The following is a 16,394-nucleotide window of genomic DNA, read 5'->3' on the forward strand; positions in this document are numbered from 1 at the left end:
CTAGCCTGGTGATTGAATTCAAAGGCCACGGGTGTTTACGTGGAAATAGGGGAGTGTATGTGGTCAGCATTTTTCAGCATAGTAGGCAACCTGTTGCAGTGGTTGTTGAAGTGATGGCCATTTCACTTTTGCATTCAAGGCATAAAGGGATGATATTTCCTACCTCAAGAAATAAAATACCCAAATCCATAATTATTTTGAGGCACATAAGCAAGTGTTTCAAAATCCTTTGCTTCCATTTTAAACCAAGTAAGCTGAAAAAAGTTTTGTGGGGTCTAAGTTTATGGAGTTGATAAAATACTCTGTTTGGAAAGCCCTGCGGTTTTACTTCTTTGGAAGACAAGATCGGTTTTGGTTTTTAAAAACTATCCAAAAGTACCTTATCTGTAATATATGGGTACCGTTCTCACTACTGTTCAAGACATGGGCCATGAACATTATGCAGATTATTTGCTTGATATACATGGTTGCAGTTTCTTTTGTGATCTCCAGCCTCATGGTGGCTTCTATTTTTATAGAAAGTGTACAAATCTTACCATGTTGTTTCTTCTTGGCCTAATCTGTGTTGAGAACACAGGGGTTGGTGAGGGGCTTGCTCCTTAAGGAAGGAATTTTTGATAAAAGGAAATGAACCATTGGTCCTCCATTCTCAAATAAATAACTCTCTCTTCTTTTTCTCCTCCTAAACTGTAGTTTCATCTGTTGGGGATAGTCTTGAAAGTGATTCTTTGAAGAGCAGCCCAGAAAAAGGTAAAGAATCCTGGAGACACATTTGGTAACTGTGTGTCTTTTGGGGGAGCAGAGCTGGGGAAGTGTGGGGTGACAAAGTGTACTGAGTAACGTCATCTCTAGCGTAGTGCTAACATTATATCCACTTTTATAAGTATAGTCCTGGGGGGTGAGAGGGTAATGTAAACCCTGATCCTGTTTAGTCCTTGGCCCGACCACTCTGTTGAGAAGGAATGACATCGAGGATGCCAGTTCTTTTGCTCATCATCCCTCCTGGGAAGCTCTTAATTCTTGTTTGTTCACTTCCCCTCCCCCTGCTTTTTTTTTTTCAAGTAGGGAGGGGGAAGGTTGATATTCAGGCATATCTGAAGCAATGGCAAGAGGAACTTCTTAAAAAAGAAGAAAACATTAAGGATTTGCCAAGAATGAATCAGGTAAACTAACTGTCTGAGTCTTATTTAAGTCTATTTTTGACTGCTGTTTATCCCTTAAGTCCTATTAGTAGTTCTCTAAAGGATTTGTAGGATCCCTTAAATTTCAGACCTTCACATTAATCATTAGACTGTGGGTTTTTTTAAACTGCTGTAACTGTAAGCTCATGAAGAGAGGGACTTTCAGACGCACTGAGGTTTATCAGGGCTGGTCCATGCCCGTGTTGTCATTAGAGCAGTTGTTGTACCAGGTGCCTAGCAGCAGTGGAGGCACTGGATTGAGATCACAACGCGTAGTGAAACAGGACAGTTGTGTTGCTGTTCTCTGAATAGTCTCCTCTGTATCTCTCTGTAGTCTCAGTTCATCCAGTTCTCAAAAACTCTGTACAATCTGTTCCATGGGGATCCTGAGGAAGAACTGTTGTATCAGGCTATAGCGGTGGTTACCAGCCTCCTGCTGAAAATGGAAGAAGTTGGGAGAAGACTGCAGAGTCCCACATCACCAGTCAAAAGTCCAGTTGCCGTTGCAGAGGTGCCTGCTGAAATTCCCAGAAAAGGCCAGGAGGAAAGGAGCTCTGAGCAGACTGGAGGCAGTAGAGCACAGAGTCTGAGAGGGGACCATGAATGGTCTTTTGCCTTTGAACAGATTCTGGCATCCTTATTAAATGAGCCAGCCTTTGTGAGATTTTTTGAGAAACCTCATGATATAAAAGTTAAAATAGAGAGTGCTAAAAATTTACAACTTAAAGCAAGAACCAGAGTGTAATTTTCTTTGCCTTTGACTCTGAATTAACCACATAAAGCGCTTACAAATGAAGGTTGTTATTATGGAAATTGAGTCTGCTGTTTACATAGGGAATGGACTTTGAAGAGTTAGCTTTAAATATCAGATTACTGGTATGTAATGGAAATAAAAATAGTTTGAAGCACAATCACTTTCTTGCATTGTTCATAAGTTTCACTCCAGAAAAAGGACTGAACAATAAACTGTCTTTACCATGTTATTAAAATATGCAACATTGCTTGGAAATACTGGATGTGACCTATTGCAAACCTATCTGAATGACAGTTGTTACAGTATGTGCTCTCCAGGTTTGTTTCTATTACTGTGATAAAAGGAATGACTTCTGGCCATTTTCACTTAAAAGGAGTATTGACAGCTTAGAGGTTGTCTTCCAGGTTAGTCTAATTAGTTATTTCCAAACTTGCATGTGGACTGGGATCAAAGCAGGGTGAAGACTAAGAATAGAGGCTATGGTAGGCACAAGAGCATCAGGTTAGAGAAGTTGTCCTGCTTTCAGTTCTTCTACTTTGGTGTTACTGATGGTCCTGGCCTCTTGCAGATTCCAGCCCCTCATCAGCAGTTTGCAGGCTGTATTCTCCCAGCCCACGTCTCAATTTTTGCAACAAACAACCTATTTCCTGCTTTTCTAGCTCAGCCTATATATGAGTTCTCTTTCCCATTTTCATACCAATCTTCCTACAACGCAGGTGAAAAGGATGGAAGCTTGTTTGGTCACGCAGGCTGCAAACAGATGCAAAAGCTAGTGTAGATTGGTGAAATCAAGGGAAAGCAGTGGCTAAATCTGTCTGACCACATGGTTTGTTGTCATCTGTCTTGCAAGAGGAGCCACTGTTGGCTTCTTAGGAGCATGTTGATGCAATGTCTAGTTTTGCTTGTGTTTGGAAAAGCCCAAGCACAGACCATCTTTAGCTGCTTCATAGTTAGCTGAATGCTGACTGTTGAACTGCTAGGGACAGAATGCAGTTGTTCCTTTGTCTACTCTGAGTCCACACCTCAACCTAGTAATTATTTGTTCGTTTCTGTAGCGCTCTGAATTATTGCTGCTGTAATATTTCCTATCTGCCAGGATTCATGGCAACAAGAAAATCCTCTAGAATCTGACTTGAAGTTTTTAGTCTGTAAAAAATGATATAGTAAAGATCCTGTGGAGGCAAGCTCTGCCAGCATTAATGTTGACCTTGAACTTTTGGTAGCTGGTTCTAGAATGGGTTTAGAGAAAGAGGGAAAGAGCTTGTGTTTTAACAACAACGAAAAAATAAACTGGGACTCTCTGCTAAGCTAGTTAAAAATGGCTGTTTCTAAAGCCTGTATGACAATCTTTCTCTGCAGAGCAGCTTTTTTTTTATACTGTGCATGTTTTTTGTAAAGAAGCAGAATGGGGATGGTATCATTCACTGACGCTTTTCTTGCAGTACTAATATGAATGAAGAATAAATTGAAATTCTGACTTGTGTTACAAGCACTTGGTGAAATACCATCATTGCAATTGGTGTTAAAGTTCCCATGCTGCTTCTAAAGAATACAGTTTTGATTAGGAGCAATGAATTTATGAATTATTTCTTCTACTCTCCCCCATACTCTCAGGTATTAATGTAAAATAAAGTTTTACTGAATGAACAGTAACTCCGAAAACTATATCATATATGTGAGAAATGAGGAAGCTTTTTTCAGAAGCCTTCACAAAGTAATTACGCTTGATACAATGTAATACTGATTTGTATTTTTATGCATAAAATATAAAAACTAATTTATCCATTCATGTGGATATGTTTCTGAGGCAAAGTAGGGCAACACTGTGTTACTTTTAAAATGTATTTACTCACTGCTTTCCTAATGTTGTTTTAGAAATGCGAAGCAGATGATACTGTTCTAGTCCAGGACGTACTCAGATAAGGTTTGCTCAGTGAGTAATTCTTCTGCAAATAGCCGTGCCGAAATTAATGGAGCCCCGTGAAAATAGATGCAGCTGCCCATCTGAAAAGCTTTTCTGGGTTTATGATGGATATTGTTAATTTCAAGAAGCAGTCAAAGCTATGAACTATTTGCTAAGCAAGGTAGCACAGAGATATGAAAGTCTTAAAAGTCAGTGACATTTTGTGGTTGAGAGCCAAGATGTCAAGATCCAAGTACAGAAAACCGTACTGAAGGAACCTGCAAAATACAGTAGCCTTGTGATGTTACTTGGTTTGGTTATATAAAACCGAGCACCTTTTTAAAAATACCATTTTCTATTAGTGTCAATCCAAGAGACTGTAGAGCCATTACCAATGATGTAGTAGCTCCATCAGCTATCGTATCTATGTATAAAGAGAGATTACCAGCATATATATATATAAAAAAAGATTTAAGGTGAGAAATTAGGGTGTGTAGGGGAACACTAACTTTTATTAACTGCATGGATTTTCTGTTCAATTTGTTTATATTTTTTCCCAAAAAGGCTAATGTCTTTAAATCGTTCCTGTAATACAGGAAGGTTGATGCAGCAAGGCTAGTCAGAGCGGCCAGGCATCCAGCCTCAGTAGGACGGAGTGGAGCAAGGTCACTTCCAGCAGGCTGGCAGCACTCAGGCAACTGCCTCCCTGCCAGGTTCTTCCTTGTGGAGCCTGTGGATCACGGCTGATCCTTTGGGGAGATCGGGACGTAGCAAATGCCAGCTGTTTCCAAGGAGTGTGACCCAGAGGCGTGTTTGCTGGGCTGCTTCCGCAGTGTGCCATAACACTGAGGGACACTTGTGCTTTGCTTGTGATGGAGTAACTCTGGAGTTAGTGTCTAGCTCCTTTCCTGCCCTTTCCTGTTGTGGAGATAGGCTGGTAACAAATATAGGCAGGCTTAGTTGGGACTGGGGAGGCTAGAGCGATAGAAGCTTGTTGCCTCTCTTCAGTCCTGAAGGGTGATGCCTTGACTTTAAAGCCCTGCATGGCTGGGGACAGAGATCCCCATGCGACACAGCTTTTTGGCCATGTGAAATTCTTGGTGATGCAATGATGAACCCAGATTCACATCACATTGCATTAGGACACTGCGGGTGTGCACACTTCTGCTGCAGGAGGTCAGCTGCCACACGTAGCTGGGCACTAAGCAGAAGTGCTAGCAAGGAGTCTGGCGGTTGCGGAGAGCCTGACCCAGAATTACTCAGCTACTTCCCAATACGGGGACTTTCCATTCAAATTGTAACTTAGAAGTTTTTAGAAGTGTTTTTGAACTTTGAACAGTTCATTCACCAACAGGAAGCAGTGCGTTTGAGTGCTGATGTGTCATTTCACGTATCTATGTTGTTTTTTTTTTTCCTGTAAGAGTTTTCATGAAGTTATCTTTCTCTTTTTTTTTTTTTTTTTTTTTGTTTAGTCATAGGAAATAAATTAATTTAATTCAGTACAAAATAGACAGTTGTAGGTCGGATATAGATTGCTAAAACTAGTGATGCTGTTTATACAGTTTTAAAATTGCACTACCTGCTGCAGTGTCACCGGTGTGACTTGACAGCTATGCCGTGGTTACTTACCCTGAAACGTTCTCAGTGGCTGTTAGCGTACACCGCACAGTCCTTTCTGGTGGCTGGGCCATTATTATTGTTGCTATGCACATAAGATGCCTTTTGTCAAACGTAATCGTTAGCCCAGGGGGATGGCCAGCAGAGCTGCCGTGTTCCCTCGGTCTTGCAATACAGCGCGTGCAGCTCGGGGAGCCCGTCGCCGTCCCCTGCGCTCCAGGTGCGTGGTGGCGGCCCTGACCACCACGAGGAGCTGGCTGCTTGACCTCTTTGTGTGCCAGGTTCAGGGCTTGAACGCACAAGGGGAGGGAATAGCTCGACGTTATTACAAGTTACTATAGTAATAAAAATATGACCCCTTTCCACCATGGGGGAGAACTGCTTGTAATTCAACCGGTAGCAATTCCCGGGACATGGAAATGGCCGCTGCCATGCAATTCAGAAAAAGTACTCTGTGTTTCTGTCCATTCCTAAAACAAGCCACTTGCTCATCGCTCTAATGGCTGGATAATACTGTATTTTTAGAAGAGTTTGCTACCCTAGTGACTAAGAAATAGCTGTGTGTTGATTTTATTAGAAGTTTCTCATCCAGTTGTACCATACAAGGTTCTTGATTGTGGTTGTTATCTGGACTAAAACAAAAAAATATTCCAATTTGGTTCCAGAAGAATAGCCTATTTTGTCTTTTTTCCTATAGCTTTGTCACTTTACCAAGAAGGCAACACATGTTTGTGTTGGCAGGTTGGCTTTTTATACAATGTATTGTATGCAGAAGTACTGTAAGATGAGTGGGATGTTAAATAAAATTTTGTTTCACTTAAAAAAAAAAAATCTGTGTTTGAGGCACTATTATTTCTCATGATGGACTGTTTCAGAAGTTCCTTCAAGAGCATTGGTTGTGTTAAAGCCATGTTTAGTCAGTGCTTTCCAAAGCAAGGACCAAGCCAAAAACCAGGCTAGGCCTCCCCAGAAGTGGAGGAAAAATGAAGAGGAGACCCAAATTTTGAAGCCTGGGACTAGTTTAGCCTTGCATACAGCCTGAGCTTACTTCAGGGCCCAGACGGCAAGTGAGTTAGCCCAGGAAGATTACTGTTACTCAGTTTTTGCATCCGCATTAAAACATTTAATTGAAAGCTGGAGAGGGACTTCTTACAAGGGCAGGTATATTGATAGGACAAGGGGTAATGGCTTTAAACTGAAAGAGGGGAGATTTAGATTAGATGCAAGGAAGAAACTCTTCACTACGAGGGTGGTGAGGCACTGGAACAGGTGGCCCAGAGAAGTTGTGGATGCCCCATCCCTGGAAGGGTTGAAGGTTGGGTTGGATGGGGCTTTGAGGAAGCTGGTCTAGTGGAAGGTATCCCTGCCTATGGCAGGGGGGTGAGAACTAGATGGTCTTTATGGTCCCTTCCAACCCAGACCATTCTATGATTCTATGATTTACAGTGTGCAGACATGTCTAGGCTGACTCTGATTTCTGTTCTTTCTAATTTATGCATTGCCCTGTCGTGGTTTAACCCCAATCGGCAACTAGGCCCCACACAGCCACCCTCCCCCGCCTCCCCCGGTGGGATGGGGGAGCAAATCGGGGGGGGTGGGAAGTAAAACCTGTGGGTTGAGGTAAAGGCAATTTAATAGGACAGCAGAGGAAGACAAAATAATAATAATGATGATAAAAGAATGTACAAAGCAAGTGATGCACAATGCAATTGATCACCACCCACCGACCGATGCCCAGCTAGGCCCTGAGCAGCGATCGCCCCACCCTGGCCAACTCCCCACAGCCTATATACTGAGCATGACGCCATATGGTATGGAATAGCCCTTTGGCCAGTTTGGATCAACTGTTCTGGCTGTGCCCCCTCCCGGCTTCGTGTGCACCTGGCAGAGCATGGGAAGCTGCAAAGTCCTTGACTAGCATAAGCAGTACTCAGCAACAACTAAAACATCAGCGTGTTATCAGCATTATTCTCATCCTAAATCCAACACACAGCACTATGCCAGCTACTAGGAAGAAAATTAACTCTATCCCAGCCGAAACCAGGACAGTATCCACGTCTTATTCTATACCATCTAGGTCATGCCCAGGTTCTACCCTTTCCAATACATTTCAATAAATCACCACTTTCCCTGGCTTTTGCTATATATGCACAGATATCATTCCCTAAGTCTATGGGCCATCCCTCCCATGTCCACTGAGTTCATTCGGTCCATGACTTTGGGCTCCATCTGCCATAACAGCCCTTCAGGGCAGGAGAGATGGTGTGCGGTGCTGGACTGTTGCATGCTGAAGCCAGTTCCGGTTCCATCACCACTGCACTTTGCTTGGTTCCATCAGTGTTCATTCTTCATTAATCTGGGTGATTCTTACTGTAATACCATTGATATGGCACATAGCCACCATAATAGTGATGACTTACAGTATTATATAGCAATATTATAAAGCATCATACAATCCAGTTCATTGGCCATTTTCACCCAAAATCAAATCCCCTTGAGGTACACACTGGACTTTCCCATCCTTCCGCATCACCCACCAAGTGCACCCAGGTCCTTGAGCAAGAACAATCCCACAGATGGGTTTGCCTTTGCCCGAAGCAGGAATAACCCAGACTGTCTTCCCCAACATATTTTTTTTTTTCATGTGTACTACAGGGACTTTATCCCCTTCTACGGTACGTAAAAGTTTTGATTGGGCAGGGCCAGCTTGATTGGCAGATCCCCTGCTGTTGACTTACCAGGTGGCTTTTGCTAAATGCGTATCCCAATGTTTGAATGTCCCACCACCCATTGCTCTCAGGTTAGTCTTTAGCAGTCCATTGTATCGTTTGATTTTCCCCAGAGGCTGGTGCATGGTAAGGGATGTGATATACCCACTCAATGCCGTGCTCTTTGGCCCAGGGGTCTATGAGGTTGTTTTGGAAAGGAGTCCCGTTGTCTCAGTTCTTTCTGGGGTGCCATGTTGCCACAGGACTTGGTTTTCAAGGCCCAGGATGGTGTTCCAGGTGGTGGCATGGGGCATGGCTTTCCAACCATCCAGCAGGTGCTTCCACCATGGTGAGCCCTTGGTGCTTGCCTTGGCAGGTTTGGGGGAGTGTGATATAACCAATCTGCCAGGCCTCCCCATATTTATATTTTAGCCATCGCCCACCATACCAGAGAGCCTTTAACCATTTGGCTTGCTTGATTGCAGCGCATGTTTCACATTCATGGATGACGTGCAGTAGTGTCCTTGGTCAAGTCCACCCCTCGATCATGCGCCCATCTATATGTTGCACCTCTTCCATGATGGCCTGAGGTGTCATGGGCCCACCGAGCTATAAATAATTCACCCTTATGTTGCCAGTCCAGATCCACCTGAGCCACTTCAATCTTAGCAGCCTGATCCGCCTGCTGGTTGTTTTGATGTTCTTCAGTCGCCTGACTCTTGGGTACATGAGCATCTACGTGACGAACCTTTACAACCAGGTTCTCTACCCGGGCAGCAATATCTTGCCACAATGCGGCAGCCCAGATGGGTTTGCCTCTGCGCTGCCAGTTGCTCTGCTTCCATTGCTGCAACCATCCCCACAGGGCATTTGCCACCATCCGTGAATCAGTATGGAGATAAAGGACTGGCCACTTCTCTCATTCAGCAGTATCTAAAGCCAGCTGGATGGCTTTCACCTCTGCAAACTGACTCAATTCACCTTCACCTTCAGCAGTTTCTGCAACTTGTCATATAGGACTCCATACAGCAGCTTTCCACCGCCGATGCTTTCCCGCAAGATGACAGGACCTATTGCTTCTCATTTTCTGGCAGTTTATCATACAGTGGGGCCTCCTCAGCACGTGTGACCTCCTCCTCTGGCAATATTCAAAAATCTTCGCCTCTGGCCAGGCCATGATCACTTCCAAGATTCCTGGGCGACTGGGGTTTCCTATTTGAGCCTGTTCTGTGATCAGTGCGACCCACTTACTCCACGTAGCATCAGTTGCATGATGTGTAGAGGGGACCCTCCCTTTGAGCATCCAGCCCAGCACCGGCAGTCGGGGTGCCAGCAGGAGCTGTGCTTCAGTACCAACCACGTCCAAAGCAGCTCAAACCCCTTTATACGCTGCCAATGTCTCTTTCTCAGTTGGTGTATAGCGGGCCTCGGATCCTCTGTATCCCTGAGTCCAAAACTCTAGGGGTCGACCTCAAGTCTCCCCTGGTGCTTTCTGCTCCAGGTAGGGCCATTCTCCCTGGCTGTGGTGTAGAGCACATTCCTTACATCCTGCCCTGCCCGGACCAGCCCAAGGGCTACTGCATGAACTATCTCCCATCTAATTTGTTCAAAGGCTTGTTGTTGCTCAGGACCCCATTTGAAATCACTCTTCTTCTGGGTCAGTTAATAGAGAGGGCTTACGATCAGACTGTAATTTGGAATATGCATTTTCCAAAAACCCACAATGCTTAAGAAAGCTTATGTTTCCTTTTTTGATGGTTGGTGTGGACATAGCTGTTACTTTGTTGATCACATCCATTGGGATCTGACAACGTCCATCCTGCCATTTTATTCCTAAGAACTGGATCTCCTGTGCAGGTTCCTTGACCTTACTTTGTTTTATGGCAAAAACCAGCCTTCAGAAGGATTTGGACTATTTTCTTTCCCTTCTCAAAAAAACCTCTTCTGCTGTGTTGCCCCACACAATGTTGTCATCGATGTACTACAGCCTCACCCTGTTCCAGTGCCGTCTGGATCAGTCCATGGCAAATGGTGGGGCTGTGCTTCCACCCCTGGAGCAGTCAATTCCAGGTGTACTGAACACCCCTCCAAGTGAAAGCAAACTGTGGCCTGCAAGCTGCTGCCAAAGGGATTGAGAAAAATGCATTAGCAGTATCAGGTGTGGTGTACCACTTGGCTGCCTTCAACTCCAGCTCATATTGAAGTTCTAGCATGTCCGGCACAGCAGCACTCAGCAGTGGCGTGACTTCATTCAGGCCACGGTAGTCTACTGCTAGTCTCCACTCCCCATTAGACTTTCGCACTGGCCATATGGGACTGTTAAAGGGTGAGCGAGCCTTGCTGATCACTCCCTGGCTCTCCAGTTGACGAATCAGGTTATGGATGGGAATCAGGGAGTCTCGGTTGGTGCGATATTGCCGCCGGTGCACTGTTGTGGTGGTGATCGGCACCTGTTGTTCTTGGACCCTCAGCAACCCCACAACAGAAGGGTCCTCTGAGAGACCGGGCAAGGTGGACAACTGTTTAGTTTCCTCTGTCTCCAAGGCAGCTTTTCCAAAAGCCCACCGGTACCCTTTTGGGTCCTTGAAATACCCTCTCCTGAGGTAGTCTATGCCAAGGATGCACAGAGCTTCTGGGCCAGTCACAATGGGGTGCTTTTGCCACTCATTCCCAGTTAGGCTCACTTCAGCCTCCAGTACAGTGAGCTGTTGGGATCCCCCCGTCACTCCAGAAATACAGATGCGTTCTGCCCCTGTATAGCTTGATGGCATTAGAGTACACTGTGCACCGGTGTCCACTAGAGCCTTGTACTCCTGTGGGTCTGACGTTCCAGGTCATCGAATCCACACAGTCCAGTAAACCCGGTTGTCCCTTCCCTCCAGCTGGCTGGAGGCAGGGCCCCTCTAACACTGGTCACAGTATTCATTACTCACTTCTTGTACATATGAGTCAGGAGTCCCTTCATTAAGATCAGAAGTAATATCAGCTCTTCTACTCTGTCTGGGGAACTGCCCACTGGAAACTGGAGCAGCAATTTTCCTGGAAGAACCCCCCCTGTGTGATTGTTTTTCCTTGCAACTCACACACCCATGTCTCTAGGGTCGAGGTAGATTTTCCATCCCACTTCCTCATATCCTCTCCATGGTTACGCAGGTAAAACCACAGGGTGCCCTATGGTGTGTACCCTCTATATCCTCTCTCTTGAGCAGAAGAACACTGACTCCTAATAGCTGAGATATTGGTCTGTATAGATGGAGAGTAGGACCTATTCTCTTCGAGTTGCTGGACCTGCCGGGACAGTTTCTCTACAGCCAAGACAAGGGAGGAAGAGACTTTCTTCGTATTCCCGGAGTCAGTCAGCCACTTCATCCACTGTTGGTGCCTCTTCATCTTTCCAGGTCAGTATTGCCAATACCACACGGGTCGTGTGCACTGGACTTCATCTGGATCTTTCGGTAACTGCTCATTGTTCAGGTCAGTATAAATCACCTCCAGCACGGCTAATTCCCTCAGGTACTGGATACCTCTCTCTGTGGTGGTCCATTTGCCTGGGCAATATGTAACAGCTTCCTTGAAGGGATACCTTTCCTTCATGCCTAACAGTAGTTGCCTCCAGAGGCTGAGGGCTTGTGCTCCTTTTCCAATCACTTTGTCAATGCCCCCTTCCGTGGAAAGGGATCCCAGCTGTTTGGCTTCCTTACCCTCTAATTCCAGGCTACTGGCCCTGTTATCCCAGCATTGGAGCAGCCATGTGACAATGTGCGCACCTGGACGACAGCTGAAATCTTTTTGCTATCTTGCAGCTCACTCAAGGATAAGGATTGGGTGGTTTCCGTCTCATTTATGAGTTCTTCCTCTTCCTCCTCCTTGTGATTGCCCTGTTTTTTCATCATCCCTTTCTAAACGAGCTGACTTTCACTTCCAAGATTTCTTCTTGTGTATGGGGGCGACTGATACCAACATTGGTTCTCTGGTTCAGCTGCAGTGCCCTTGCCTGTCATGGGGGCTGGAATAACCACAATGCCTGTCGCCGGGGTTTGAGTAACTGCGGTGCCTGTCACAGGGGTTGGAGTAACTGCAATGTTCTTAAATAGTTGTTTAACCCTAAGCAAGACCTGACACACATTCAGAAGATATAGCAATAGGAACATGCTGGTTTGAACAACCCAAGGATGTCAAAAATTCTCAAGAGCTATTGTAATTAGGCTGGAGAAGAAGTGGAAGAGGGAGGAAGGTGTTCCCCCTGTAGGTTGCCTCTCCGAGGAGAAAAAGTAAAAAGTGTAATTATGAATAATTTCTGATAGATGGCTCCTGAACTACAGAGGTGACAGCAATGCAGAGTACAAATACAAGATTGGCAATAATTTGATCATACCGTAAGCCAGTGTTACACAGTACAGCAAAGCAATACCCTTAATCCATTTCCCAGAGGTGATAAACAGCACATACATACTGACAAACAGTATATACAGTAAGTAAGGTGGTGTTCAGCCTGGAGAAGAGAAGGCTGTGGGGAGACCTTATTGCAGCCTTTCAGTACTTAAAGGGGGCCTATAGGAATGATGGGGACAATTTTTTTAGCAAGGCCTGCTGTGACAGGACAAGGAGTAATGGTTTTAAACTAAAGGAGGACAGATTTAGACTGGATATAAGGAAGAAATTTTTTACAGTGAGGGTGGTGAAACACCGGAACAGGTTGCCCAGAGAGGTGGTAGATGCCCCATCCCTGGAAACATGCCAGGTCAGGTTGGACGGGGCTCTGAGCAACCTGATCTGGTTCAAGCTGTCCCTGCTCACTGCAGGGCGGTTGGGCTGGATGATCTCTAAAGGTCCCTTCCAACCCAAAGCATTCTATGATTCTATGATTCTAACTCTGAGAGCAAGTAAATCAACATTGTGACCAGCAATTACTAAACTAATATAACAAATGCTTATAACAAATTTGTTTTAACATGCTGTGATCACATCTGTCATTATCTCAAACCTCTGAGCCCCACATTGGGTGCTAAAAAGGACTGTTGTGGTTTAACCCCAGCTGGCAACTAAGCCCCTACACAGCTGCTTGCTCACACTTCCCCCACCCCGGTAGGATGGGGGAGCAAATTGGGAAAAAAAAAAAAGTAAAACCTGTGGGTTGAGGTAAAGGCAGTTTAATAGGACAGTGGAGGAAGAGAAAATAATAATAATAATGATGATAAAAGACTATACAAAGCAAGTGATGCACAATGCAATTGATCACCACCCACCAACCGATGCCCAGCCAGGCCCCGAGCAGCAGTTGCCCCACCCTGGCCAACTCCCCACAGCCTATATACTGAGCATGACGCCGTATGGTATGGAATAGCCCTTTGGCCAGTTTGGATCAACTGTTCTGGCTGTGCCCCCTCCCGGCTTCTTGTGTACCTGGCAGAGCATGGGAAGCTGCAAAGTCCTTGACTAGCATAAGCAGTACTTAGCAACAACTAAAACATCGGTGTGTTATCAGCATTATTCTCATCCTAAATCCAAAGTACAGCACTATGCCAGCTACTAGGAAGAAAACTAACTCTATCCCATCTGAAAGCAGGACATGCCCCTATTGCTTCTGGCACTGGTCATGGAAATGCCAGTCTCCATCTTGAGCCCCTCCTTCAGCTGTTTATCCACGTGCATACGCGACGGCTGCTGCTCTTGTGCCTCTGGAGAGCAAGGAGCAGATTTCAGTCCCCAATGGACCCATACTATCCAGGGAATAACAACAGCCCATCTTGTGTAAGAGGTCTTACAAGTATTATTTTATTTCTTCTTTATTTTTTTTTTTAAAATACTATGTACAATCTGTTTAAAGCTTGTCAAAATGCACAGGGTCGCCTTCAATGGAGCTGTGCAGGGACACAGATTCAAGACAAGAATAAAATCTTTACTGTTCATCTTCATAAGACACTTCCTTTTTCCCATTACAAAATACTTTTAAGAATAGTAACATTTATAAATGTATCTATATTCAACATCATATAAAATAAACCAAGATTTATACTCAATTCTAAGATTTTTTCTTATTTTCTTGGGTTTTTTTTTACATGGAGTATATACAATATATACAGTAACTTTTCACTGTTTGTCAAACCAGCCTGATTATACCCACCAGGCTTTAGCTTATATGTACAAATACGCTAAAAGTGCAAGACTTTAATCGTTAAAGCTGCCTGTGTTTTCAGAGGTCTGGAATTGTGTGGCCTATATATATAGATTTATATATAGATATACACGTACATACGTATATATGTATATTAAAAATACATATATCTGCATATCTATATATATAGACAGAGATAGTATATAGGTGCTTGTGTACTAGAAAGCCTCAGAACATTAATGACTAACAGGTCGACACCGACACAGGAGCCCAACCCCGACGCAGGCGGCATCGGTCACGTTCCTACCCTCTGCTTGTCACCAGCAAGTCACGCTTGTGTTTTCTTGTAAGCACCCGGGGGGGTGTGAACCAAACCCACCAGCAACCCTCAATTCCAAATGGGTCCCCAAAACACAGGGCATAGCTACCACTGAGGTAAACAAATACAAATCAACCTGAATAAAGAGATTTATTTATTCATATATTTTTTTGAGAGTGAGTGACAATATAAGGCAAAAATCCCATGGCCCTGACTCAGCCTTCCCCCAGCCTGGAGGCAGACGGAGCAGGGACCAGGCAAGCCCCAAAAAGGGACTGTGAGATTTTGTCCTTCGGAGCATGTCTGGAAAATACGGCTCTACCCGTGGGGCAGCGCCTGGGACCGTGCAGCCACCCACCAGCAGCTAGGCTAGCGGCTGGGGTGGACACCGGGAATAAAGGGGGTGGGGGGGGCACATGATAAAGTGCATTTTAGGTCTCTTGTTTCAGCAAGGCCCATCTAACATGTAAACCTCCGTGCCAACCTCCAGTGCTCCTCATGCGAGGCTGCGAGCCGGGGCAGCGGTGCCACCCCCCCGCCTGCCCGTGCAGCCCCGCGCTGCCATCAGAAGGGCTGTGTCCATGGCACAGCCCCGGCCGGCACACCCACCGCCCCCAACCCCCTTCCCAACCCTTTTTTGCTGGACTTCCTTTCAAAGTCACAGCAACGCCAGAAAACTACTCTGCCTTGGCTACCTTCCTACCAAAGCTTGTTAAAAAAATCCACCCCCCCAAGTCCCTGATCCAACCACTACCACCTCCGAGAGACATCTGACTGACACCTGCCATGTCTGGGCTCACGTACGGTGATGGGACACTGCAGAACAGCCATGGTGGTGTGCTGGGGCGATGCAAGTTTAATGGGCAAGACAGGGAAATGCATGGCCTTTCCCTCCTGCCAGCCACACCAGGCCACAAATTGTGTACAATAGCGGAGCCCTAACATAAATGTGAGTTTGCCTCCCCACTACCATTATGTGCCAAGGTTAGGGGCAAAAAACCAAACCCCCAAAAATACAGCAACCCTCCTGCCCCAGCTTCATGAGCAACCCTACTGTCTTGGCATGGGGAGGGGGTGATCCTAAAAGTAATAGTGCTTTAAAAAAAAAAAAAAAATTTCCTACCTCAAAGGGATGGGGAGGGGGTGATCCTAAAAGTAACAGTGCTTTTAAAAAAAAAAAAAAAAAAAAAAAAAAAATTTCCTACCACAAAGGCTCCGTGCTGGCCCTTGCGTCCCCTCACGTGACACCGCAGCACAAACTGCCTGGGGCGGGAGAGACCCCGTGCTCTCCCCAGGACTTGGGCTCTAAGAGCCCAGGGTTGGGGCTGTTGTTATTTCAGCTCCGGATCGTACCACAAAGGCAGGTGCTCCACATCCCACTGCCCCGGTGAGGTGGCCCCAGCCCACGGCTCTGTGATAGCCACGGTTACGTGTCGGGGTTTGAAACGGGGGGCCCCGTTCAGGCTGCGCCCCAGAGCAGCTGCTCAGCCACCCCAGTGCCCAGGGGCTGCGTGTGTTGGCTGGGCTGGGTCCCAGCCAGGGGCTGCGCTGGCAAGGCACTAGCCCCGATATTGTAACCCCACGGGTAAGGGCTGCCAGGCACCCCCTCGGCTCCGTGCTGTGGCCCACTGAGCTTCCCAAAACGCTGCTCGTGGCTGGGAGGCTGCACCTGCCCTCCGCCTGCTCCGCAACCCATCACCGCTGGCATCCCTGGGAGGTGTGCGCCCAAACGCCCCAGCCAAAGCCGACCGTGCCGATGCTTTTGCCAAGGGAGGGGCCCTGCGGAAAGCCGGGGGC

The 16,394-nt window shown here is 46.0% G+C and overlaps 1 protein-coding gene across 3 annotated transcripts in view; it reads left to right on the forward strand.

Moving 5' to 3' along the window:
* TBC1D8B (TBC1 domain family member 8B) overlaps positions 1 to 5,239 on the forward strand; it is a 41,189-nt gene extending 35,950 nt beyond the window's left edge. For 2 of the 3 annotated variants that reach the window (XM_075720392.1, XM_075720393.1), the window contains 3 exons: positions 694 to 750; positions 1,066 to 1,163; positions 1,516 to 5,239. In XM_075720392.1, the coding sequence (XP_075576507.1) occupies positions 694 to 750; positions 1,066 to 1,163; positions 1,516 to 1,926 (566 nt within the window). In that variant the 3' untranslated portion in view covers positions 1,927 to 5,239. Of the gene's footprint in view, positions 1 to 693; positions 751 to 1,062; positions 1,164 to 1,515 lie in introns of all 3 variants that reach the window. The other variant, XM_075720390.1, reaches the window with a different exon arrangement.
* Positions 5,240 to 16,394: the final 11,155 nt, after the last annotated feature.

The sequence above is a fragment of the Pelecanus crispus genome, chromosome 13, assembly GCF_030463565.1.
Source record: "Pelecanus crispus isolate bPelCri1 chromosome 13, bPelCri1.pri, whole genome shotgun sequence".
NCBI lineage: Eukaryota > Metazoa > Chordata > Aves > Pelecaniformes > Pelecanidae > Pelecanus > Pelecanus crispus.